Source organism: Gallinula chloropus (genome assembly GCF_964237585.1).
Source record: "Gallinula chloropus genome assembly, chromosome: 28".
NCBI lineage: Eukaryota > Metazoa > Chordata > Aves > Gruiformes > Rallidae > Gallinula > Gallinula chloropus.
In genome coordinates this window covers 2131144-2156368 of record NC_140113.1, presented here as the reverse complement: position 1 = coordinate 2156368, position 25225 = coordinate 2131144, and the positions used below count along the sequence as shown (strand labels likewise).

The following is a 25225-nucleotide window of genomic DNA, read 5'->3' as shown; positions in this document are numbered from 1 at the left end:
CACCTGAGATCAGTTACAAACCTTAAATCTCAGCAGCTCACAGAAGCTCATACACTGCCATCCTACCAATACAGAACCAGAGCTGGCACCTGTTCACTGAAGTTCCTCCCAAATTGCAACATCCTTGGCAGCTGATGGAGCCCTGTCAAGCAGTCTGGTGCCAACACTTCATCCCAAGAGGGTCTTCAGTTGAATACCTGCCAATATTGGCCAGCTCTGCTGGATGTACATGATGGACAAGCTGGTTTATTATGCTGAAGCAAAACAGGTGAAGCAATTGCTGTCTTGAACTGAAACAGAACTGTGGCTCACAAAGCACACAGCCTTTTTGCTTCATTTTAAAGACAGTCCCATGATTATCAGCACTTTGAGGGTCTCCTCAAAGGAGCTGCAGTGCAGACTGCAATTAGACACAGGAAAGGCATGGGGCTGGTCCACGAAGAAGCTGTAGAAGCAATTAGCAGCTTCAGCATCTTGGCTCCTTGAGTTTATTTTCTTTAATAAGCATTTTCTGGCACTACCAGTCCTGAAGGCTCTTTCTCAAAGGAGTGTCCTAGATAGTTAATCCCCCAGTGACTCCTACTTAATACTGAAGTGAAACCAAACATCCTCTGAGTGCAAGGTGGAGAAAGACCAGGTCATCACTTCCCTTCCATCAAAATTAATTTGAGGCTGAAGAGATGGTGCTTTGAGAGGAAGTATCCTGGAATTAAAATAAGCAGTGTGCCTATCAAAAGGTCCAAAACACAGCACAATAATGCACCCCCTTAGAAAGGCTTAATTATCTCCCAACATAAGTTAGCATTAGAGGAGAAACAGGAGTAAATTAAGCAAAGGCAATTGTTAGCCCTGCAGATTTTCAGTTCTGATCTTGGAACAAACTGTCCTTACCTCCACAAAAATTATCCTCTAACATGTGTTATTTAAACCCACAAATAATCACCACCTGTTAGGCCAAACCAAAACACTTTGCCTTATTTCTGGATTCCACCTAGGCAAGCGCCAGCCCTGGAACTGAAGAGCACCCGTCATCATGGAACGCTGACAAGCACAGCTTCCAGACAGTGTCCTTATGTGCTGCCTTTTGATCCTGCTTTCAAGTTTGGGACTGGTTTACATGTCTATAGCTTGCATTTCTGCCAGGGAATTGATGGTGTATTCCACGCTGCCCCCATCAACACGCACCCAGACAGATGGCGAGAGCAGCGCCGAATACAGACAGAGAGGAAAACTGTCAGTGTAAAGACAACACCCATTTAAAAGTGACATTTAAAGGGAAGACAAGCGGTTTCAGGTATGACACCTGCCCTCTCAGCGGTGTGTAGGACTTCTGAGCACACCACCCCTTCCTCCTGGTGTGGGGATGGGGATGCTGCAGGACAGGAACTGCGGAATCAAGATATCGGAGAGAGAACCAAGACTCACATCAGCATCTAAATGGGGAGGCTGACTGCATGAAGTGCCATCAGGCACACGTTCAGGAAGGAGCACTCGGCTAGATGAGGATTTTCAGCCAGCTGCCTCCCTTGGAAAAATGCAGAGATGGACAATTTCCCTTGGAAAAACCCACAGAATTTGGGCCATCAGATGCGCAGAGAGACTACAGCAAGAGAGCCACTGCAGCAGCTCAGCTCTGGCACCGGCTGCCCTATCCTGCCCACACTAGAGGCTGGGTTAATATTTTGCTTGTGCTACTGCCCAGGTCACAAAAAGCACCAAACACAACAAGAAAACATGAAGCCATGGGCAAATCTTTGCTGTCTTTTTAGAGCAGTTCACAAAGGACCAGCACCAGCACCGTGTGTTTGAGTTTTCCCTCTCCACACACGCCATCGGTGTGGCAAAGCCAGTATGAGCTTCAGTTCCCAACTCCAGCTTGGAACACTATACAGAGAGGAAAACTTCATGCATTCTGCAGGAAGAAACCAGGCCACTCGACTGGTGGCACTGGGAGAATCCAGCTAATCACCTTTATAAAATAAAACCTTGTGTCCCCAGGCTTCATGCCAAACCTGAAGGCTTTTCCTTCACTCCTTCAGATCTTCAGGGCATCGAGTAAAATCAATGAGCAGTGATGACACTTATCCAAAGTTGGGCTACCAGCCTCTGCGTGGCCAAGCGCTGACACGCTCCAGCTCCCTCTCTACTCTGTCCTCATGAGGCTCCAGCTGGAGTCCTGTGTCCAGAGCTGGGGTTCCCAACACAAGAAAGATGTGGGGCTATTGGAGAGGGTTCAAAGGAGCCACAAAGATGATCAGAAGGCTGGAGCAGCTCCCCTATGGAGAGAGGCTGAGGGAGCTGGGCTGGGTCAGCCTGGAAAAGAGAAGGCTGTGGGGGGACCTCATTGCAGCCTCCCAGTCCCTGGAGGGAGCAGAGAAACAGGAGGGGAATCAGCTTGTTAAAGGGGAGATAATGGCAGGACAAGGGGGATGGATTGAAGCTGAAGGAGAGGAGGTTTAAATTAGATCTCAGGGGGAAGTTCTTTCCAGAGAGAGTGGTGAGGGGCTGGAACAGGCTGCCCAGGAAGGGGGTGGGTGCCCCATCCCTGGGGGTGTTCAAGGCCAGGTTGGCTGGGGCCCTGGGCAACCTTGTGTAGCTCCAGGCCTGGAGGTTGGTGGCCCTGCCTGTGGCAGGGGGTTGGAGCTCTGTGATCCTCGGGGTCCCTTCCAATCCAGACCATTCTATGGTTCTATGAAGCCATAACAGAACTGAACAGGCTCTGAGAGCAGAAAACCAGCTGTAACCCCCCAGATCTTCCCGGCTGTATCGACACACCAGGCGAGCAGCACAAACCGCCGCTGGCGTTTCCATCACGTCGATAAGATGGGCTGGTTCAAAGCACAGCAGCCTGCTGTGAGCCTCACTGAGCTCTGGGAGAAGCATCTTGAGCTATGGAAAGATTTCACAAAAGCCTCTCAAAACTTGCCAATTACACAAAACCACTTCTGGAGTGCTCAGACCCTTTGTGAGCGGTATTGATGCACCAACTAAAATTGCACCCAACACTCAAGCTGCTCAAAGTAGCTTTAATTACCTGATCTCATGCAGCCCTGAATGAGAAATGAAAATCCATATGTAGCTCTCCTGAAGTAACTTCTGATCACCAGAGGGCTGAAAGGACTAGAATTCAAGAGGTGTTTTGCACAGGTACTCACACAGTTACTGAAGCAGTACTGTGACTGCACCACTGCCCGACTTCAACTGGAGAAACCTCAAGGAAATAGCCAAGAGCTCAGGAGGATGCTGATAATTTGCCTTTTTAAAAGCCAGTTCCACCCACAAATCAGGAATTCCACCCTAAAAAATAACTGGCAACACCCTGAAGCCATTTGTTTCACACACAGACAATGGTATTCTGCTCTACTGCTGGAGATGATGCAATCACAGAATGCTTTGGGTTGGAAGGGACCTGAAAGATCATCCAGTTCCAAGCCCCTGCCATGGGCAGGGACACCCTCACTAGACCAGCTTGCCCAAAGCCCTGTCCAACCTGGCCTTGAACACTTCCAGGGATGGTGCTTCCACAGCTTCCCTGGGCACCCTGTGCCAGGGCCACCCCACCCTCAGAGTGAGCAATTTCTTCCTAAGGTCTAATCTCACCCTGCCCTCTTTCAGCTTGAAGCCATTGCTCCTTGTCCTGTCCCTGCACTCCTGGGGAACAGCCCCTCTCCTGTTTTCCTGTAGGACCCCTTGAAGTACTGGCAGGTGTAATTAGGTCTCTCCACAGCCTTCTCTTCTCCAGGCTGAACCAAGCCAGATATATAATTTTTTTAAGGTAATAAACCAGTAGAAAATCCTGCAAAGACCTCAAAATGCTCCCAAGGTAGAAAGCAGCAAAGCAAAGGCTCTCCCACCTCACCACTGCCCTGCTGCACACACGTCTGGGACCATCTCCTGTCCCACAGGAAGGGGAGGAGGGAGAGCTGATTAAGATGACCTACATTACTCCTGCTTTAAATATAAGGTAGCAGCACCTTTATTCTACCTACCTCCTTCTCCTCATCCTTCCTGTCCCATGTGGGGCTGAGCAAGACAAGGTCTGCCCAGGTAAAGCACATCCTGCCTGACCAGGGAGACAGACAGTAAGTCGATGCATCAAGTGTGAACTCACAAGAGACCGAACGTGCCAGCAGTGCTCTTTTTAATGGGGGTCACACACGGTTTTTGGGTTGATCCTCAACTCCATCAGGTTGTCCTGCACCAGTTGCAGAGCCTCTGGAGATGTGGACCTTAAGACTTTGTTGGGGCAACAGAATTTAAAGCAGGGACTGAGAGAGAGGGAAAATCCAAGGGGAAGAAAAGTGTAACCAGCAACTTCATATCTTGCCAGGCAGCAAGTGAGAGTGTATCACAGAATCCCAGCCTGGGCTGGGTTGGAAGGGACCCCAAGGATCACACAGCTCCAACCCCCCTGCCACAGGCAGGGACACCAACCTCCAGGCCTGGAGCTACACAAGGTTGCCCAGGGCCCCATCCAACCTGGCCTTGAACACCCCCAGGGATGGGGCACCCACCCCCTCTCTGGGCAGCCTGTTCCAGCCCCTCACCACTCTCTCTGTAAAAAACTTCCCCCTAATATCTAATCTAAACCTCCCCTCCTTCAGCTTTAGAACAACCTTGACTAGTTCTACTCTTGCAGAACCATACCATGGTCACCAGCAAGGTCCAACAGGTTCAAGACACTCATTTTGAAGGGCAGCACTGCAACTCATCCAGAGTTTGAGTCAGGTTAAGGACAGGCTTCCAACAGCAGCAGACTTGAAAGCAGCAGATCCTTTGCCTCCTAAGGAAGGACCAGGAAACAACTGGGGAATCACTCTGAATTACTGAAGTCAAAGAGGAGGGACTCAACTGGCTCCCAGCCCTTTCCCTGCTGCTGGGCCACCTTTCCTCTGGGAGCTGAGTGCTGGTTGAGGTCAAAGTGTTACCAGATCTTCTGGAGAAGAAATTAGGATTTATCTACCAGGCTACAGAAACACAGGGAATTTGAGGAGCCAGTGGGTTGACAGAGCTTCACCAGAGAAAGCACTGCTGAGTTTAAATGAAGAGTTATGAACTGCTCTGGCTACAGAGACCCCTGAAGCACACAGAACTGCTTCTGCAGGAGCCACCAAGCCCACGTGAAAGCATCACTCAGCCGGCAGGACCACTGCAAATCCCAGCGCAGCAGCAGGGAAGTGTGAGCAGCAGTGGGGAGCAGCTGAATGAAAGGTCATTCCCCTGCATGGCTGGGAGAGATGTCATGGCACGCAGGGAAGGGAAAGCTCTGAGTGGTACCAAGCTCCTCACCACCCCACAGCCCCATCCACACTGCGCCGCTACGTCTTACCGACCACAAAGGAGGCAAAGCTGCCCTCCTCTTCTAATCCCTTAATTCCTCCAAATTCAGGAGATTGAGCCATTTCACACAGAACAAAGGCACGAGCTAGCTGCATGTGGTGTTCCCATGCTCAGCTAATCTCCAGGCCCTTTCAGAAGTGGCAGCCTATCTGTCCACATCGGTCTTGTGACGAGCCCTGGGCCGTGACCCAATTTCCTTTGCTGGCTCAATGAGCTCCTTGTGCAGCAGAGGCAGCTACAGGTGTGTTCCCAGAGCCTTCCTGCACCCAGGGAGGAACAACCCCCCACACCAGAACAGGTTAGGGGTGACCTGCTGGGAAGCAGCTCTGTGGAAAAGCCCTGGGAGTGCTGGTGGACAAGTTGTCCATGAGCAACTATGTGCCCTTGGGACAAGAAAGCCAACAGCATCCCAGGGGGTATCAAGAGAAGTGTGGGCAGCAGGTCAGGGAGGTTCTCCTGCCCCTCTGCTCTGCCCTGGGGAGGCCCCACGGGGAACAGTGTGTGCGGGGCCGGGCTCCCCAGAGCAGGAAGGACAGGGAGCTCCTGGAGAGGGGACAGCAAAGGGCTGTGGGGATGCTGAGGGCACCAGAACATCTCTCTGGGGCAGAGAGGCTGAGGGGGATCTGCTCAGTGCTGAGAAACCCCTGAGGGGTGGGCTCAGGGGGCCCAGGGACAGGACAAGGAGCTGTGGGCACAGACTGGAGCAGAGGAAGTTCCACCTGAGCCTGAGGAGGAACTTCTGTGCTGGGAGGGTGGCAGAGCCCTGGGCCAGGCTGCCCAGAGAGGCTGGGGAGTCTCCATCTCTGGAGACACTCAGACCCCGTGATCCTGGGCACTGTCCTGTGCAGCCTGCTGGAGGGGACCCTGCTCTGGCAGGGGTGGGACTGGGGGATCTCCAGAGGTCCCTGCCAACCTCCAGCAGTCTGCGATCCCTTCCCTTCCCACTGCTCACACAACAGGCAAGTCCCCAACAGTGCAGATGCAACCAGCTGGTTTCCAACTTCTCCTTTCCCACCCTCTCCAGCAGCAGTTTCTGCAATGGGAACATGCAGATTCTGCTAATTACAGGAGATGAGGACTCTGCCCCCTCCCTGAGCCTGCAAAGCACTTTACCTCCTCACACTGAGTGTAAACTGTACAGCCAGCGACCAGACACCGCAAAGTTTCTTGGGGCTTTTTTTTTAACAAACTAGGGAAAGTGGTGGGTTTGCTGCCACTTTTCTTTCAAACCAAGCTGGGAGAGGAGCAAAAAGGGCTAACTCATGCAGTGAAAAGCCTCGCAGCCTCTCCCCAGAGGTGCTTAGCAGTGACCAGTGGCACGGCACAGGGCACCAGTACCGGATGAACCAAACAGGTTGAAGCCTCCAGATTCCCTCAGTGCCCCAGCACGTGCTCTGACTCAGCCTGGGTTATTCACCACAAGCCAGTGCAGAAACCCACACGTAAGCTGGGGAAGCCACAAGAACACATGATGCAAGACGACGACACCTAATTAGGGGTTGACAGCGTTTTCTGCTTAACTATGTGGGTGAGAAGAGACAAAGTGACAGGAAAGCTGCTCCCATCACTTGTAGCTTTTTAATTGTGGAAAACCTTTCCCAGAAGGTCCCAAGGTTAACTCAGCTACTGGCAACACCACAAAACTCAACCAACCAAGTGTCAGGCTGCCCAGGAACTGAGTATTTCTAAGACCTACCTAGAAAAGGACACAGACCAACGTTACCTGAGCATTGCTGGCTCATTTAGGGTTGCTCAGGGAAACCAGGCTCCCCCTCCCAAGGCCTCTATCTGCTATGTATCTGGGAGGGCACAGAAAGCCTGGGAAGCCACCAGATGCTTCTCCTTTTGGCACGAAGCTCCCCAGGGAGGTAGATGAGCAACACCAGGCTGCTCCACTGAGCTGGTCAGTGCCGATAAGGAACAAGACACTTCCCACAGGCCACAGGTTTGGAGGGTTTTACAAGACCACCTCCTTCCTTGTGCTTTTTGTTTCACTTCAGTGTTAAACAGCCTTTTGTTTCCAGTCTCACAGTGCCTTGATTTCCCTTTCTGCTGAGGAAGGGATGGGCAGGGGCTCAGCAGGACAGCATCCTTCCCGTTAAGAGGAGAACACAAGCGGCTCGGTGCTCCATCAGCAGGCAGCAAACCCACAGGGTGCCCGTGCCAGGAATTCCTCTTTGCCAAAGGCTTATAAACAATGACAATATTTTTGCTCCTTTGAGCGTCTGCACCACTCACAGATGGATTTAGAAGCAGCAAAATACCACTGGGGGGTATTGCCCTGGTAGTAGCTACTTACAGGGAATCCACACCAAACAACTAGGGGCTTACACAGAGCTTTAAAGAGCTTCTGCCCAGCTCCGTGGACACAATCACACACACCCAGTCTGACATGACTAAGAAATTCTGCTCTTGGGCATGTTCCCAAGGTGACCCAGCTCACAGGCCTCAAAGCAACAGCTTGGGAGATAGCTGAGGGAAAGCAACACATGAAACTTCAATGGAACTCTCAGCAAATTTTGTTAGAGACATGGAAAGGCTTAATGGGAAACAAACCCCCTCACCTAGACCTTCTACTGTTCTGTTGCTGGTCAGGAGTTCGTACAGTCACCCCTTGTGCTGCATGTGCATCTTTAAGGAGGTGCCAAGGCCTCTGCTTTATCCTTTCCAGGGTCTGGAGAGCATGTCCCAAGCCCGTCAGCCTGCTCCAATACTCTCTGCTGCCAGCTTTGCCAGGGCTCTGGGGGAGGTCAGGGAGGGGGCTGTCACTCATGGGACCCCACTTTGGCTCCTGCTTTCCAGGCTGTGAGATGGAGCATCACCAGCAAGCAATGCACCCAGCAGCTCTGTCTCCACGCTGCTGGTGGGAGCAGAGCCTGTGAACCAGCCTGCTGAAGGTCACTCCCACCTAAACACAGCCAAATCCTCCTTGTACTGGGAGCTGGCAAACATTTCCCCCCTCCAACTCCGCACTGCAGTGCACAAGGTGCAATGTTTTCTGACTTAATTATACCCATGTAATATCTGCAGTTCCCCCCCACCCCATGCAGATGGGAACTGATCTCATGCTGGTGAGGTCCCAGAGAGAGCATGTGGGTACCACATCCCTGTCTGGCCTCTGTAGATCAATCCCAGGCTTCAGGAATACTCCTGGCAACCTGGAAAAGGTGGAGGGGAATAATCCAACGTGACCAAGAGGGAAGCAGCGTGTGAGGATGAGGAGGGCTCCCTGAGCCTTTGTCAAGGTATCAGACAGCCGTGGCAGACCTATTTCTGGCCTGGAGCAGCTGAGATTGAGACGTGCTCACGGAGGAAGCGAGCACTGGAATTCCTGCTGCTGTTTTTCAGGCTCCAACCACCTTATATGGGAAAAAACAAATCGTATTTAATAAGACCGTGCATCTGGCTAGAGCCCATGATGGTCACGTCAATGAATCACTTCAATAATTGCTCCCAAATTATGTGCTGCTCATGCTAAATCCACTCTGGTCATTCCCCAGGGAGCTCTTCTGGAGCGGCCCAGTGAGCTTCCCAAGTGGGACGCGGCAGCTCCGCCAGCCGCAGATCCAGCGCCGGCGTAACCGGCTGTTATATACAGGTCAATGCCAAATGCTAGTTAATGAAAATTAGATTAATCATTCTTCTTCTTCTTCCAGGCTTCTTGGGGATTCGTTCTTCCAGCCTGTCCTGACACCGATAGAGACAGGCTCAGCACCCTTTGGGGCAGTGCCCAGACCTCCCTGCCATACAAACACCACCCTTCACAGCTCCCAGGCCCCATAATCCCAGCTTCCCTATTTGTTTCCAGTCAATTCACATCTTAAAGGACAATTAATTTCCCAGAGCAGCCTGGATTCTATTTTCATTGCCTTCCTCCTTCCCTGCGGCTGAGCCCTGACTTATTGACTGTGAAGTAACTGCAGGGTCTTTAGAAGTTCAAGGCACAGGGTGTTTTTCTGTCTGTTTTTGCCTAGCTGACTCCCTCTGTCATCATCTTCCCTAGCACCATTTCACGGGAAAGAGGCATGTGACATCCAACTAAGCTGTGAACCATAATCATGCTGGGGATGATGTTTACATTTGATTTTTCCTCAAGCTGATAAGCTCTCTCCAATTTCCCTCTCCATCACGTTGGTATGGATTGAACTGCTTGTGCCCCACGGGGTGGAATTCTTCTCTTATCTCTAATCTGCTCGCTGAAAAAATTGCTTCCAGCAAGCCTTCAAAAGTCACTTCAAAGTTATCACTGAAAAGAGGGAAGAGCTGCAACAGTGTTCTTCATCTGTCGCAATCAACGCTCTCCCAGGGCTGTCTGCAGATGGCCTTACAGGTGCCACCAGCTTCCAGCACACTCAGCACCGCTGGCTGGGGCTGGGATCTCCACTTTGTTATCTCCAGCTCTGGGTACAGTGAGACAACTGTTGAACAGGAGCATAAATACTTGTTAGATCGTTTCAGCTCCCTGAAAGCAGAGGAACTCAACCATGAAGAACGTGTTGGAGGCTTCTGCCCAGGCTCTAAGCCATAAGCGATGGGCACGCTGTAACCCCTAAGAGGCAGCGACATGAGAAATGGAAACAAGTCAGACATGGACTCTGCTTCCCCATCAGGCTGAGGATTTTCACCTTTGCAAGGAGAGATGGTGGAGACCAGCTCTGCCAACAGCCCTGCAACAACTCCAGTGCCCTTAGATAAAAGGGGACTTCCAGACCCCCTGTCTCAAGACTGCACCCAGGCAGAGGGATGGTGATGTGCTCTCTCCTCACCCAGCTGTTTCTGGGGTCAAGGCACCCCAGCCTGAACAACCCCAGTGCTCTCCCAGCACACCCAGTGCCTCCATGTCTCCCTGCAGCTCTGTTCCTTGCACCAACACCAGCCGACAGCCCCTGACACTCCCTGCAGCCCCTTCCCAGGCCAAGGAGTTCAGGGAGGAGGCCCAGCGGCCATTCACACCCCTCAGATTTGGAAAGTCCCTTTTCAACCTCACTGGTTGCAAAACCTCTAAAATCCTCAAAGCTGGGTTCTTAGAGAGCCAGGAACTGGCTCTGTGAGCCCATACACAAGCCTGGCCACTGGCACTAAGTGACATTTTCTCCCCCAAAGCTCCCTATTCTGCGTCCAGTTCTGGGCTTGTCACCATCAGAAGGACATTGAGGTCCTGGAGTGAGTCCAGAGAAGGGCAACCAGGCTGGGGAAGGGGCTAGAGGGTGAATCCTCTGAGGAGCAGTTGAGGGAGCTGGGGCTGTTCAGCCTGGAGAAGAGGAGGCTGAGGGGAGACCTTCTCCCCACCTCCCCTGCCCTGCTAGGAGGGTGCAGAAAGGTGGGGGATGGTCTCTCCAGCCAGGGGCCAGGAGATGGGACAAGGGGCAATGGGCTCAAGCTGCCCCAGGGTAGGGTCAGAGCAGATGGGAGGGAAAAGTTCTTCCCTGAAAGAGTTGTGGGGCTGTGGCACAGGCTGCCCAGGGAGGGGCTGAGTCACCTTCCCTGGGTGTGTTTAAAAAAGGGGAGATGAGGTGCTCAGGGATCTGGTTTAGCACAGGATGGGAACAGACATGACCTTAAGGGTCTTTTCCAACCTTGTGATTCTGTGATTCCCTTCAGAAGCCTCACCATGCCATAAGTCAACCTGTTGTCAAGGCTTCCCTGACTTCCAGCCCCTCGCCTCCACCCCTTTTACTCCCGTACCAGACCAACCGGCTCCTCTCTCCATATTTACCCAGCGCGTGGGGAAAGTCTCTTGTTAACATGACAGAGTCTGAATTAACCCCACCACACTCAGTAAGAGCACAGCACACAGCCACCCTCACTCTCTGTCAAAAGGCCAGGGAGCAGGTTTTGGCTACGCTGACAATCCTTCCTCAGGGGCACCCCTACATGTGGGTCACGAGCACTTCACCACCTCCATGGCTGCTCCAAAGAGCACCAAAGGCATGAATTGGGTTTATTGCCATCACCTTCAAGACACTGAGCATTGAACACAAACCCCCTCTGCTCCTGGGCACATCACTCTGGTGTGTAGTTCTCCCATCTGCTGCAGTGAGGACCACAAAGCTCATCGATGAGCTCTGTCAGCCGGCAGCCCGGACCTGAGACCCGCAGCAGAGCCCCCTTCACACACGGCCCATGGAGGGTCACTTCCAGCCACCCCAGGCATTGCTCTCTTCCCAAAAATACCTGTTAACCCCCACACACACTGCCCCTGGCCCTCCTGGGAGCTCCAGTTGCGAGCGTGGCTGAGGCCAAGCGATGATTTGGATGCTGACCAAGCGAGGGGGAAGCCATTGGCCTCGAAGAAATCAAAGCATCACTGAGATTACTGGCTCGGGTTCAGCTGTTTTACTACCAGCATAAGGGAAGACAGCCTTCAGGTTTGGAAATTCAGGTTTACCTGCAAAGCAACCCCCACACACACACACACACACTCCCTCCTGAGCAACAGGCTCTGCGGACACCTCGTCTCATCCTCAGCAACAACCTGCCAGCCCCTCAAGACCTGAAACGTGATGGAGACCTGAGGAGGACGAGCAATATTTCAGCTGTTCATCGGCAAGAGGCTCCCTGCTTCACTCCCTCGGTGTCACAAGCTGAAGCCTACCAGCCCGCTCCCAAAAATGGGGTCTGGGCAGCGGGCGGGGGGCGGCACGAGTGGCCTCGGGAAAGGGGAGCCCCGCACCGCCAGCCCCCCGTGTGCCTTGCGGGAAGGCCGGGGACAGCGCGCCGGGCGCCTCAGCCCCCCGCCAGCAGCCGCACGTCACGCCCGGCCCCCAGCGCGGCAGCTGGCGGCTCCCACCCCATCCCGCGGCCGGTCGGTGGGGATCAGGAGAGGGAAAGACCCCCGCGGGAGGCCTGAGGACACGGTGGTCGCTGCCGCGGCGCGGCCGCAGCCCGCAGCCGGCCCTGAGCGAGCTCCAGGCTCAGGCCGGCGCCGGGACCCGCCGGCCCAGGGCCCGTCTGCGGAGCTCCGGCCGGCGGCCGGCAGTTACCAGGCGGCGCAGGCCGGGGCACCCGCCCGGCCGCTCCTGCTGCCCCGGGAACCGCAACCGCCGGGTAAGGCTGGCGGGGCCGCTTCCCCTCTCGGCAGCCCAGGCGGATCCCGGCGCGGCAGCACCAGCCGCCCTCCCGCCACCCAAGGGGCTCGCCAGCCCGTTACCTCCTGCCGCGTCCGGGCCCCCCACGCCGGCCTCCGGGGTGATGGCACCGGCACCCGCAACGGCGGAGCCTTCCGCCTCCTCGGGCGCCTCCAGCTCCATGGCTGCCGCGCGGGGCGCGGGCCGGGCAGGGCAGGGCAGGCCCGGGGCGGGGCAGGCCCAGACCCAGGCCCAGACCCAGACCCGTGCCCGCTGCCGCCGCCGCCGCCGCGCTCCTCCCGGCTCCGGCCGCCGCTGAGAAGACTGGGAACGGCGCGGACCATAGAGCGCGGGCGGCGCCGCGGCCAGACACGCCCCAGCGCCGCAGGACGGAAGGAGCCGCGGCCAGCGCCGGAAGCGGAGCGGCTTTCCCTGCCCTCCCCTACCCCCCCCCCCTCACCCCCCGCGCTGACGGGAAGGATCGCGATATGGGACGGGCTGTCGCGATAACCCGCCCGCTGCGGGCCCGGCACCTCCCGCGGCTGGGAGGGGCGAGGGGTCGGAGCAGGGGAAAGACAGGCACCCCCCTCCCTTCGCCCCCCCGGTGCTCCGCAGCGAGCGGGAGGCACCGGCGGGCGCTGGTTGCCATGGCAGCGGGGCCGCCCCCACCCCCCCGGCGCCCTGAGCCCCCAGCATCCCGAGCCCCTCCAGTGATCAGCCCTGTGCCGAGCCCCAGCGCCCCCCGCTGTGGACCCCGCGGGCCCGGGCGCCGCTTCCTCACCCTCCCCTTAGTGGTTCCCCCCCCCTCCTCCCCTCCCCGGGGACTGCGAAGACTACCGGGCACCGGGCACACTCCCTCCCCCCCTCCCCCCCCCGAGCCGCCCCGGCCCCGCTCAGCGCCTCCGCTCCCCGACACGGGGACCGGCTCCTCCCGGCCCATGGCACCATCTAGTGGCACCGCGCCGCAGGGCCCGGGTCAGCCCCGGGGTGCGGGTCAGCCCCGGGGTGCGGGTCAGCCCCGAGGTGCGGGTCAGCCCCGGGGTGCGGGTCAGTCCCGAGGTGTGGGTCAGCCCCGGGGTGCGGGTCAGTCCCGAGGTGCGGGTCAGCCCTCGGGTGCGGGTCAGCCCCGAGGTGCGGGTCAGCCCCGGGGTGCGGGTCAACGCGGACCGGCCCCTCCGGTTCTCCCCGGCCGGTCCCTTCACGCCAGCACGTCCCGATGCCTGCGGCACAAATGTGTCACGGACGGGGCCAGCCCGGCCGGGAGCCCCGTGGGCAGTAACGCCCAGACCGCGGAGCAGCCGGGAAGGTGCCGGCGGCCCTAATGATGCTGCTCGGTGGCGTCGCCGTTCCCCCGCCCCAGGTGGTCCCGGCCAGGGAGCAGTCCCAACGCCGGGGAGCAGCCAGTGGCCCCAGAGCGGCTGGGCAGGCCGCGGCCGGGGCTGCGGACCGGCTCCGTCCTCCCTTCGGGGCTGGCGGGGGGCTTCGGGGGGAAGGAGCCGCTGGATGCCGGCCTGCCGAGCGTGCGGGAAGTGGCGGCTCCATAGCGACGGCTCCATGGCTCCCGGTCCGGGGTGGTGGCTGGGGGCCGGGGGCTTCAGGAGGAACTGGTCCCCCCACAACGCCCCGCCGGGGGCCTTCGACCTCCTCCTGCGGCATCGGTACCAGCCCCGGCTGGAAGGAGCAGCCTGGACGGAGAGCCGAGGCGTGGAGCTGATTTCTGTCACTGCGGGAAAGCGAGCCCACGGAAGGAGGAAAGGCGTGGGGCCGGGCACCAGGTGGGGGCAGCGGGCAGGGGCGGGGGGGGGGGGCAGCCGTCAGCAGGGGCAATTTTTCCCCGTAGTCCCGCCGGGACGAGAAGCCCCGGGCTGGCCAATGGGGCATTGGGTGAAGCCACTTGGTCCCCCCGAGACTCTCGAGTAGAGCTGGTGGGGGGTTGCGGGGCTCCGGGGCAGTGCGGGGTGGCAGAGCCCCACCACCTTCTTGGAGAAGGTCAGGCTGGGGGGGGGGGGCGGGGCAAGGATCCTCACCCCCCCACACACCCCCCGCGCCACCACCCCCTGCATCCCGTGAGTCTGCTCTTGCCAGGACTAGGTGGGGGTTGAGCCGCCTTGTAGGACAATGGGGACAGCCCCCCCCAACCCCTGCTGTGCCCGGGAAGCTGCCCCGGGACCCCCTTCCTCCTCCTTTCCTCCTGCAGGCAGCGCCTGGCCCACAAAGGGTTACGCAGAGCGCCCTGGAGTGACACCGCTGCCACCAACCCGGGAGCTCAGCTCCTTCCTGGTCAGACCCGAGGCTCGGTGAGTACCTAACCCTGTCCCTCGGGACCTGCCGCCCCGCTTCCCAGCCGGGAACGAGGACCCAGCTCTGCTTTCACCTGGGGAACCGGCCATGCTTTGTCCCTCTTCAGGTGGCTCCAGGACCCAGTGACCCTCCTGGAGTCCTGGCCTGATGGCAGAGAGATACCCCTGGCCGAGCAGAGGTGGGGAGGGGAATCCAGGGACTTCTCCGGCACAGCTCCGTTCCCTGAGGGCTGGGGGACAGGACTCCATCCTACTGATTTCCACCCTGGCTGGGTCAGACCTTCTGGAGACCCTTTCCCCCGAGCAGGGGATCAGGATCAGCCCGTCGCGGTGTGGGTGGGGTTGGGTTAGAGGAGCTGCTGGAGGGAGATCCCTCACTTGGGTCCTGCACAGCCAGGACCAGACAAGGGACAAGTGGTTTTGCAGCAGTGGCTGAGCTCAGGGACCCCGCTGATCCTGGGAAGGCATCGGGGTCCCAGACTGAGGACCCCCCATTGGCGGAGGGGCTGGGAAACAGTTATGGGTGGCGGGGATGACCGTGGAGTAAGGCTGGGATGGGCAGGGCACATCCCTCTCTGTGTTGCGTCTGTCTCCAGGTGTTGCTGTCCCCATGGTGGGCACTGCCGATGGTGTCACCTGGGGCCAGGCTTAGCCCTGAACCAGAGACCCTGCAGTGGGAGAGGCTGTCCCAGCACAGCCCGGGCTTCCTTTGGCATTAAAAACCATGGGGGATGCTGGCTACAGTGCGTGTGGGGGGGGCAGTGTGTGTATGGGGGGGCGTGTGGGCCCACAACACCCCGTGCTGCCGGTGCCCGGGTTGGGCCAGGGTCAGCTCAGCCCAGATACTGCTTCTCCTGGCGGGGCCGTTCCAGGTGCGGGTGGTTTCTGTCGGAAACCGGCCGAGCCGGCTCCTCCGGCTGCCAACCTCGGCCTTTGGCTGGGGCAGGCCCTGCGCCGGTCCCCAGGGGAGACTGGGGACAGGACTGGGGCTTGGCAGCGCTGCGGGCCCGGCCTGTGCCGGCTGGTGAGACAGGAGCTGCTGCTGTCCCCACGCTGTCCCCCAACCCCGGACAGCTGCTGCCCACCGTGGCTGGTTTTGGTGCCTTGGTGATGGGACAGCAGTGGGAGCCGGTTGGGGACACAGAGGTTGTGTTGGGTGGCAGTGGGGTCAGCACAACGGATGAGCCATCACCCCCAGGAAGGGGCTGCTCTGGTTCCCCCACAACCAGGGTCCCTTGGACCAGTGGCTCACACCGCATCATCCATGGGGTGTCCAGGCTCCTCCAGCCCTGCCCAGCTGGCACTGGTGACATACTGAGTTGGGACCTGTAGTTCAGCCTGCTGTTCTGCTGTGCTGGGGCCTCCTGTTTATTACTGGTCCTACAAGCGCTGGGACAGAACCCAGGGTGCCACCACACCAGAGTCCTGCTCCATCCTGGGCACACGTGTCCCTGCACATCAAGCCCTGGGGGGTGTTGGGTGGGTGCTCAGGCTGGTTTCGGTGGCTCATGACACAGAGTGGAAACCTGGACTCTGCCCTCCAGGCGTGCTGGGGCTATTTCTGAGGCCCGGGTGAATCATTACACTGTCCCTCCCTGGGGCTTCCTCAGCTGGGTCTGCTTTTGGAGGCCCAGTGGGTGTGTCGGTGTGGATCTGGCTGAAGGCTGGCCATTGAAACCCCCCATGCCATATAGTGGGGGAATAGTGCCAGTCAGGACTGGGGAGACCCCTCAGCTGAGCTGCTGGCCAGTACAAGGTGATGGCAGTACAAGGGGGCCCCACACCAACCCCAGCACTGAAGGGATGCCCTGGCCCTTTGTGCCTGTGCCATGGCTGTGCCGTGCCACGGGTGGGACCAGGATGGGTGCTGGCAGCCCCAGGGTGGGAGCAGCACAGGATGGCTCGACAGCCTGTCAGGGAGCAGGGTGTGTTTCACCTCCCTCCAGCTGTGGGCTCAGGCTGGTGCAGGCAGGCAGTGGGTGTGGGGCTGCTCTCTCTGGTCCCTGCACCAGGAGGTGGGTTGAGTACCTGGTCCCTTGGCAAGCTGGCTCATCCCACCCCATGGGAAGTCACGGGATGCTGTGGGCCCTCTGTCCCACATCCCACGCAGGGATTCTGCATCTCTCCAGGTTCACACTGATGTTTCCTCTGGGGAGCCAGGAGCTGGGGAAGGGCATCCCTGGGTCCATCCCCAGGGACATCAGTCAGACTCGTCTGTCCTAGATGGAAAATGTTGGGTATGGGGAAAACCCGGGGAAACCAAAGGGTGAAGCTGGGGCACTGGTGCTGCTGAATCAACTGGCAGATTGCTCTGCTATCATGCTGGTCCCAGAGCAGGTGGGTGGGAGGGCACTAAAGCACCATCTGAAGTGGCACCCCCAGGTCTGTTGGCTCCCAGGAGGAGCGAGGTGAGTGGGACCGACAGGACAGTGTGGGCAGGTGGTCCCAGCCATGGAGATTGGTCCTCACCTCCCCTTCTGTGGACATACATCTGAGGGGAAGAAGGTGGACCTCCCAAGGGGGATTTCACACTGCATGGAGGCAGCTTGGGGTTTCAGAGCCAGCTCTCAGCTGGGGGTACCCGGCGTGCAACACAGCTGCAGGTCCTGGTGTGGCTGGTTGGTGCCTGGGCATGGCAGGGTGGCTCATCTTTGCTTCTGCTCTTTCTTACAGCCTGAAGTGGGATTGAGGAAGGTGCCAGCGGCTGCAAGGAGGAGACGGAGTCGGTCCCTGTCCCCGGCCACCGGGCAGGGGCAGCCGCACCGGCTGGCCCCCGCTGCTGCCGTCCCCCGCTTGCGTTGGCTCGTGGCCACCATGGAGGAGATGGTGATCTGGGAGCAGCACACAGTGACCCTGAGCAAGGTGAGCGTGGCCCAGGGTAGATGTGGGGTGGGACGGGGTCTGTGGGGCTGGCTCTGCCTGACCCCTCTCTGCCTGTCCCCACCAGGACCCTCAACGGGGCTTTGGCTTTGCTGTCTCCGGTGGCCGGGACCATCCCAACAGGATGACTGGGGACACAGCGGTGTTTGTTTCGGACGTGGTGTCTGGGGGACCGGCGGTGGGACGGCTCCAGTGAGTGCACAGGGATGTGGGGACACAGGGAGGGGGTGCTCACTGCAGCGGGGGTGGGAAGAGCAGTGGATTGCTCCTTTTGGGACAGTCCCAGCACCGCTGCCACCATGCCTGGCTGGGATGGGGTCCCCATGGGGCAATAGCTGCCCTGGCCCCCCCAGCAGCTCCTCCCTGCACCTGGGGCAGAGCCATGGCTGCGTTTTCCCTCCTAGGAAGAAGGATCACATCGTGATGGTGAATGGCCTTTCCATGGAGAATGTCTTGTCCTCCTTTGCCATCCAGACGCTGAAAACCTGTGGCAAGATCGCCAACATTGTGAGTCTGCCCTGTGGCAGGATCGGGGCTGGTGGCTTGAGCGGGACCCCACTGTGCCTGTCCCCATCCCAGCTCCTGTCTCACCCAGGGTTCCTGTTTGGGGCTTGGAAATTGCTGGAGAAACATCTGGGAGAGGTGGCTGCACCCACCACCCTCTCCCTCTCGCTTTCCACCTGCAGACCCTGAAAAGACCAAAGAAAGTCCACCTTCCTGTGACCAAGAGCAGCCCCGGGTCCCCCGCTGCGCCCCGGCGCTGTGACTCGGATGAGGACTGCGGGTCCCGCGGTGCAGACCCAGCCCTGCACCGCTCTCGGGATGACCTGGACCACAGCCGGGGCTACGATGGGGACTCGTCCAGCGAGAGGAGCTCTGGCCATCACCGCGATGACTCCCGCCACCACAAGCCAGTGTCCCGGAGCCGGAGACGAAGCCAGGACAGCAGCCGCTGGAGGCAGAGCCCCGGCAGCGGCTCAGATCACAGGGGCTACAGCCGGCACCGCTCCGCCAACGGCTTCGGCCACGAGCGGGACACCAACGGGCTGGCCCTGATGTCGGGCTTCAAGCGGCTGCCACGCCAGGACGTGCCCATGAAGCCCATCACATCGGTCCTGGTGAAGCAGAAGCAGAATGAAGGTGAGGACCTCACACTCCCTCTGTCCCTGCGTCTTGTCCTCTGGTTTGTGGCTGTGTCAACCCCCTGGGGACGAGGCACCCACAGGGTTGGGGCCAGGGTCTTGCATGGGCCAGTGCATGCTGTGCTGGGGGCACCAAACCCGCCTGGCCTCAGCTTGTTAGTGCCCCAAGGGCACCAGGGGTGGGCTTGGGGGGTGGCAGCAATAGGGGACCTCGAGAGGGTCCTGCCTCTGCCTGGCTGCACCGCTGTCACGGGCTCTCTCTGGTGCAGAGTATGGCCTGAAGCTGGGAAGTCAGCTCTTCATCAAGCACATAGTGGAGAGCGGGCTGGCGGCGAAGGGCAGCTCCTTGCAGGAGGGAGATCTCATCCTGAAGGTAGGGCCCTCGGGGCACACTGCAGTTGCTGGGGGTCTCTTCTCCCCACTCTTGGAGTGGCTTTACCCTGGCTAGTGTCACTGAGGGGACAAGCCACACGCTGGCTTCTCTCTGCTGCCTACAAAGGATGGCAGCTTGTCTGGAGGCAGCTTGGCTGAAGGCAGCTCCGTCTGGTGCCTGCACCCTGCCCTGGCTCCCCAGCCATCACCTGGGAGCCCGTGGGGCTCTCGGGGACCAGCTCCCCGCAGCGCCAGGACTGGCTGGCTGAGGCAGCTCCACAGCATTCAAGTAGGGATGGTGGCTTGTCCCACTGACATGGTGGGATCGCATCTGCCCCACTGTCCCCACATGGTCTGTGCCGTGTGTGTGTGTCCTGCCGGGGGAGCGGTTGATCCGAGGTGCTCAGATGTTCAGGGTACATCAGGTGAAACGGTGCTCAAAGTATTTGGGGAGGAGGAAATGAAGGAGGGAGAGGCTTCATTAGCACACGTGGGCCAGTCAGAGCCTGGCTGCTGGAACTGGGGCTGCTGCTGGGTGCAAACAGGAGGGAATTCATCCCAGCATTCCCATGGGAAAAGCTGCTGTAACCCTGGGAGGATGACAGCCCTGTGGTCTGCTTGGGCCTCACTCCCCATCCCAGTGTGTGCAAGGACAGCGCTGGGCCAAGGTCAAAGTCAAACTGAACTCCAGGCAGCATCTGAGCAGGTCTCTGCACCTCCTGCCTCCATGCAGGGCCCCCCTGCAGCCAAAGGTGGGAGTTAATTAGCCTTGCTAATTTGTTTCCTCTGTGCAGGACGAGGCCCCTCTGGGAGGCAGCCAGGAACAGGGATGCAGGCCAAGCCGTGGGAGCTGGCCTGGCTGGAGGGGCTGGGGGGGGGGGACCAGGAAGGTGGCAGTTGGAGCATCCCCTTCAAGCAGGGCTTTCCTGGGAGCACCTTTCCCAGGAGTGAGCGCCCTGAGGCCTCCTGCTCTGCCCCTTCCAGATCAACGGGGTGGCCAGCGAGGACATGTCCCTGGCTGACACTCAGGAGCTCATCGAGCGGACAGAGGGGACCCTGACCCTGCTCATCCTCCGGGACCACCGGCAGTTCCTGGTCAACATCCCAGACATAGAAGACAGCCAGAGCGACAGCTCCCGGATGGATGGTGAGGGGACACAGTGACAGGGCCGGAGGCAAACACGCTGGGACTGGACAGTCACTAATGTCTCCTCCCTCCCCTCGCTGCAGATATCTCTGATATTGACTCTGAACTGTCCCACCCACCATCCCCTGAGAGCTCCCCACGGCCTCCTGCCAGGAGGAATTCACCGTAAGTCCCACTCTGGGCCCACGTCCCCCTTTTCCCCTGTCAGATCCCCCCGTGTTCTCTGCCTGTCTGGAGGGGCTGGCTCTCCTCCCTCCCACAGCCCCTTCGCCCTGGGGGTGGGACTGACATGGGCAGCTGTCCCTGCTGCCCATGTAGCACTGTGCCCATCCAGCGCCTGCCTAAATCCTGCCTGACTTTCTTCTAGGGAGAAGAGACAATCCCACAGGGACCCTGCGGCTGTGGACGATGCTCGGGGGCCTGGTGAGTGAGCTCACACAGGGATGGGGGACCCAGGGGCACCGGGTGGGCTCTGGGCTCCTGTGTGTCTCCACTGTCTGACCCCCCAGCCCCCAGCAGAGCTCTGCCAGGTCTCCCCGTGCCGTGGGGCGGCGTGGCTACTGCTGCTTCCTGGAGCAGCCCTCCTTCCCTGCAGACCTGCTGGAAGCCGTGGAGGGGGATGGCTGCCACAGCCCCCATGCCAGCCCCACTGCCCGAGCTGCCTGCGAGGATGGGTGCGTCTGTGTGAGGCAGTGGGAAAGGGCTGGGAGAGATGGGGAGCTGCTCCAGTGCCAGGCTGGAGTCACAGGGCTGGTGATGCCCTGTGCTGTCCCCAGCTTGTCACTGCCAGGCTGACAGTGGCTTCCCTGTGGCAGGTACAGTGCTGACTCCAGGATCGTGCACTTCGTGAAGGCCAAGAGCATCGGGCTGCGGCTGGCTGGGGGCAACGATGTGGGGATCTTCGTGTCCAGTGTGCAGGAAGGGAGCCCAGCTGACTGCCAGGGCATCCAGGAAGGGGACCAGATCCTGCAGGTACTCGGGGCTGGGAACAGCACCCAGTGCTGCTGCACCCAACTGGCCCCATCCCTCTTGGGTCTGGTTCCCTGGGTTTGGGTTTCTCCTGCTGGACGTGGTTTTGGGGCAGTGCTGACACCCACGGCTGTATCTACCAGGCTGGCTCTGCAGGCACTGTGTCCAGCACCATGCCAACCCCCAGTGGGGTCCAGGCCCTACTTCAGCTGGCCCAGATGCCCTCCCCAAGGTTATCAGGGTTGTGGCCGGCACTTGTGGGTGACAGGGACCAGTTCCCACTCCCACCTACCCCTGGGCAGTGCCATCCCTGGGACCCTCAAGGGAGTGGTCCCTCCATCCTGCCCGCAGGGCTGCAGCCAAACACGTTTCCACGGCAGGTGAACGACAGGAGTTTCCAGAACCTGACCCGTGAGGAGGCCGTGGAGCATCTCATGAGGCTGCCACCCGGCGAGGACATCACGCTGTGGACACAGAGCAAGCAGGACAGTGAGTGAGAACTGCACTCACCCTGGGCTTGTGCCTCTCCATCCTCTGTCTCTTCTGAGCAAGTTGGACTTGCCATGCAGGGGAAGTCTCTCTGCCTCTGCAGGGTGGCTCTTCCTCCCTGCACCATCCTCCTCCTCCTCCAGAGAGGTGATGTGAGGGGACCGGACCATCTTGGTCCCATTTGTGCTTCGGCATCCTGGAGCACAGGGGCTTTCTGGCACCACAGCTCAGCCTGGAAATGCCAGTGTGTGCTGGGGTCTCAGGTCCTGCTGTCCTCAGCATGCCTGAGAGCACCGTGGGAGGAAACAGTGTCCCCAGCACCCTCCATAGCAGCAAGGGCTACTGTGGGGGCTCCCAGGCAACCCAGCTCCTTCCTAAATCCCTCCAGCACCTTCCTCCTCAGCTACCTCTTCCCCTGACGGTCCTATTCCCCCTGGGCTCCAGTTTACAGGAAGATGATTTCATCCAATGTGGGTGACTCGTTCTACATCCGGACACACTTTGACTTCGAGAAGGACACGCCGTCAGGGCTCAGCTTCGTCCGTGGGGATGTCTTCCATGTGCTGGACACCATGTACCGGGGCAGGCTGGGGAGCTGGCTGGCTGTGCGCATGGGCAGGGACCTGCAGGAGCAGGACAAGGGCATCATCCCCAACCAGAGCAGGTAGGGATGGCACCAGAGCTGGGAGATAGCTCCCCAGTGAGATGGGGACATGGATGGTGGGCCCAGGAAGAAGCAGGGTAAAGGCTGGTGGAGCAGCGGTGGGAAGTGTGAGCCAGAGAAATCCCTTCTTGGGATATGGGGTAGTTGATGTATTGGTTGTCCAAGGTCCTGGAGGGAAGAGACTACCACAGCCTCATCCAGCTGTGCCACTGAGCAGGGATGCTGGCTTCTCCTGCCCTGCTTCTTGGAGCGCAGAGAGACAAAGTGGGAGGAAAATCCAAAGGCTCCATGTCCTGAGCCCTTTCCTCTCCCAGGGCCGAGCAGATTGCCAGCCTGGAGTGGGTGCTGAAAGGCACATCTGGTGCCAATCCCTCCGGGGCACGGGCCGAGTTTTGGAAGCTGCGGGGCCTGCGGGGAGCCAAGAAGATGCTGCGGAAGAGCCGGGAGGACCTGTCTGCCCTCACAAAGCAGGGCCACTACCCGCCCTATGAGAGGGTGGTGCTGAAGGAAGGTGGGCACCAGGGCTGTGTCCCCATCACCCAGACCCACCCAGGGGACGTCAGCCCCTGCTGCGGGTGCTAGTGGGCTCCACTCTCCTGGGAGGAGCGGGGTGAGTTCCAGGCCCATGGGCGCCTCAGGGCGTGGGGCTGGACACCTGGGTGCTGCAAGCTCTGCTCTTACCCCCAGCCTCCCTGTGCTGGTCTGTCCTCTCCCCATAGCCAGTTTCAGGCGGCCGGTGGTGATCCTGGGCCCCATCGCAGACATTGCCATGCAGAAGCTGAGCACGGAGCTGCCTGAGCTGTTTGAAATTGCCCGTAAGTTCCCTTCCAGCAGCCAGACCCTCAGCATCCAGAACCTGTGAGAGCTCTTTACCCTTGGTCTGTTCCAATCCTGTCTCAGTGCCCTCTGCACATGACCCCCCAACATGTTCCCAAACTCATTCATGTGGCATATTGAAGGGCACGGACTCTGATTGTGGTGGCTCAAAGACAACTTTATCAGCAACACCCATGACAAAGCACACCGTGCCACCTCCCTGCTAAAGGAGAAACAAATTGACACCTCTACATGACCCCCTTTCCTGCTTTTTCTCTGGCTGTTGCAGCTTGTCTCCAACAAGCAAGGGCTGCTCTGCCTTTTCCCACACATTCACCTGTCCCCATGCTGCCAGCCAGGCCCCAGCCATTCCCCATCCCTGAGTGACACAGCTCCACAGGGCTGGGCATGGCCAAACCCAGCCTGGAGCTGCTGAAGAGGCCACATTCCCCAGCCCTTCTCATGCCACATCTCCATGTCCCACAGCAAGTGTCCCCCGAGATGGGGCATCCTCCAAGGTCATCAAGTTGGACTCGGTGCGGCAGATTGCAGAAAAGGTGAGACCCTCCCCGTGTCCTTGGAGCTGGGTGGGCCAGGGCCTGGGGGTGAGCCCACGGTCCCCATCCCTGTCCCCAGTGGGGCTGATGGCCGTGCCTGCCCCAGGACAAGCACGCCCTGCTGGACATCACACCCTCAGCTGTGGAGCGCCTCAACTACGTGCAGTACTACCCCGTGGTGGTGTTTTGCGAGCCCGAGAGCCGTCAGGGCATCAAAGCCATGCGCCAGTGGCTGGCTCCCGACTCCAGGAAGAGCTCCCGGCGCCTCTACTCCCAGGCCAACAAGATGAAGAAGTACTGCAGCCACCTCTTCACCGCCACCGTCAGCCTCAGCGGCAGCAGCAACGCCTGGTACGAGGCGATCAAGGGCATCATCAGGACGCAGCAGAGCCAGCCCGTCTGGACGTCAGCAGAGCAGGTACAGGGTCCCCGCGGCCAGGCTCGGCGAGCCAGGGCTGCAGCCTGGCGAGTGGCGGCCACGCATCCGTCCCCATCACACCTGGGGTCCCAGCTCTGTGTCATCCCCACCCCGCAGGCAGATGTGGCACTGGAGGACAATCTGGAACTGCTGAACCCACCAAGCGCGACCTCAGGCTACCTGAGCTGCGACAGTCACGCCAACAGCGACTACGACACCGACGGCGAGGCCGGCGCCTACACCGATGGGGAGGCAGAGGATGCCTATGACCAGCCCGGGCTGGCCCGTTCCTCCGAGGCAGCGCCGATGTCCCCAAGCCACGGCCTAGATGAGCAGGTGGGTCCCCCCATACTGGTGGGGTGGCACAGGGCCAGGCTGTGGGGGCCATCTCCTGTGGCACAGGCGGGGTGTCACCTCTATCTGCTGCAGGGTCCAGCTGCACAACCATGCCCAGCTCCCCATGGGGGAACGCAGCCAGCCCCAGTCTGGCCCTGTCTCTGACCCCCCCATCTCTGGTCTTCTGCAGGTGACCAAGCAGCAGTGGCAGGGCCAGTCCAACAGCAGCATCAGGTACTTTGTGTGCTGGGGCGAGTTGGGGGCTAAAGGAGCCAGCGCTGGGGCAGCTCTGCCCAGGTGGGGACACTGGTCCTGCCTGGGTGGCAGAGGCATCTCATCCCCCACTTCTCATTCCCCAGGGACTACGAGCACGATGCTGTGAGGAAGAGATTCACACAGGCCAGGGATGACTCGGACCAGGACGAAGGGTACGAGTGGGGCCCAGCCACAGATGTGTAGGGCACTGCTGGCATGTCCCCCTGGGCAGCCCCACATCCAGAGGACAGCCCAGGGAGCACCACACACACCAGGGGCCAGGCTGGGCCTAATCCTGCTGTGCACCCCCTACCCCAGCACCACCAAGTGCCTCCTCCTGCTTTTGGCCACAGCCTCTGCTGCAGGAATAAAAGGGATGCTGGATGTTTTCATGGGGATGGGCTGGTTCTGTGCACACTGGCTGGCAGCAGGGAGGGGAACGCCCCATGGCAAGGTGCCCGTGCTGGCACCCA

General features: G+C 59.4%; 2 protein-coding genes across 2 annotated transcripts in view; one reads left to right on the top strand and one right to left on the bottom strand.

Moving 5' to 3' along the window:
• Window positions 1-12657, bottom strand: part of PIP5K1C (phosphatidylinositol-4-phosphate 5-kinase type 1 gamma) — a 48107-nt gene extending 35450 nt beyond the window's left edge. The window contains exon 1 of the mRNA XM_084276482.1: window positions 12491-12657. Coding sequence (XP_084132608.1) covers window positions 12491-12590 — 100 coding nt within the window. The 5' untranslated portion in view covers window positions 12591-12657. The remainder of the gene's footprint in view (window positions 1-12490) is intronic.
• Window positions 12658-13728: 1071 nt separating this feature from the next.
• On the top strand, window positions 13729-25122 carry TJP3 (tight junction protein 3; the record flags this gene model as incomplete). The annotated part of the gene is given in 23 exon segments (XM_084276479.1): window positions 13729-13785; window positions 13787-13921; window positions 13923-14182; window positions 14605-14704; window positions 17381-17569; window positions 17655-17779; window positions 17992-18094; window positions 18274-18727; window positions 18999-19102; window positions 20086-20248; window positions 20332-20413; window positions 20616-20671; window positions 20844-20922; window positions 21064-21220; window positions 21598-21706; window positions 22151-22370; window positions 22685-22881; window positions 23090-23185; window positions 23673-23743; window positions 23850-24161; window positions 24279-24497; window positions 24688-24731; window positions 24857-25122. Coding segments are annotated over 23 exon segments (3432 nt in total). The 3' UTR covers window positions 24957-25122.
• Between the last annotated feature and the right edge of the window lie 103 nt (window positions 25123-25225).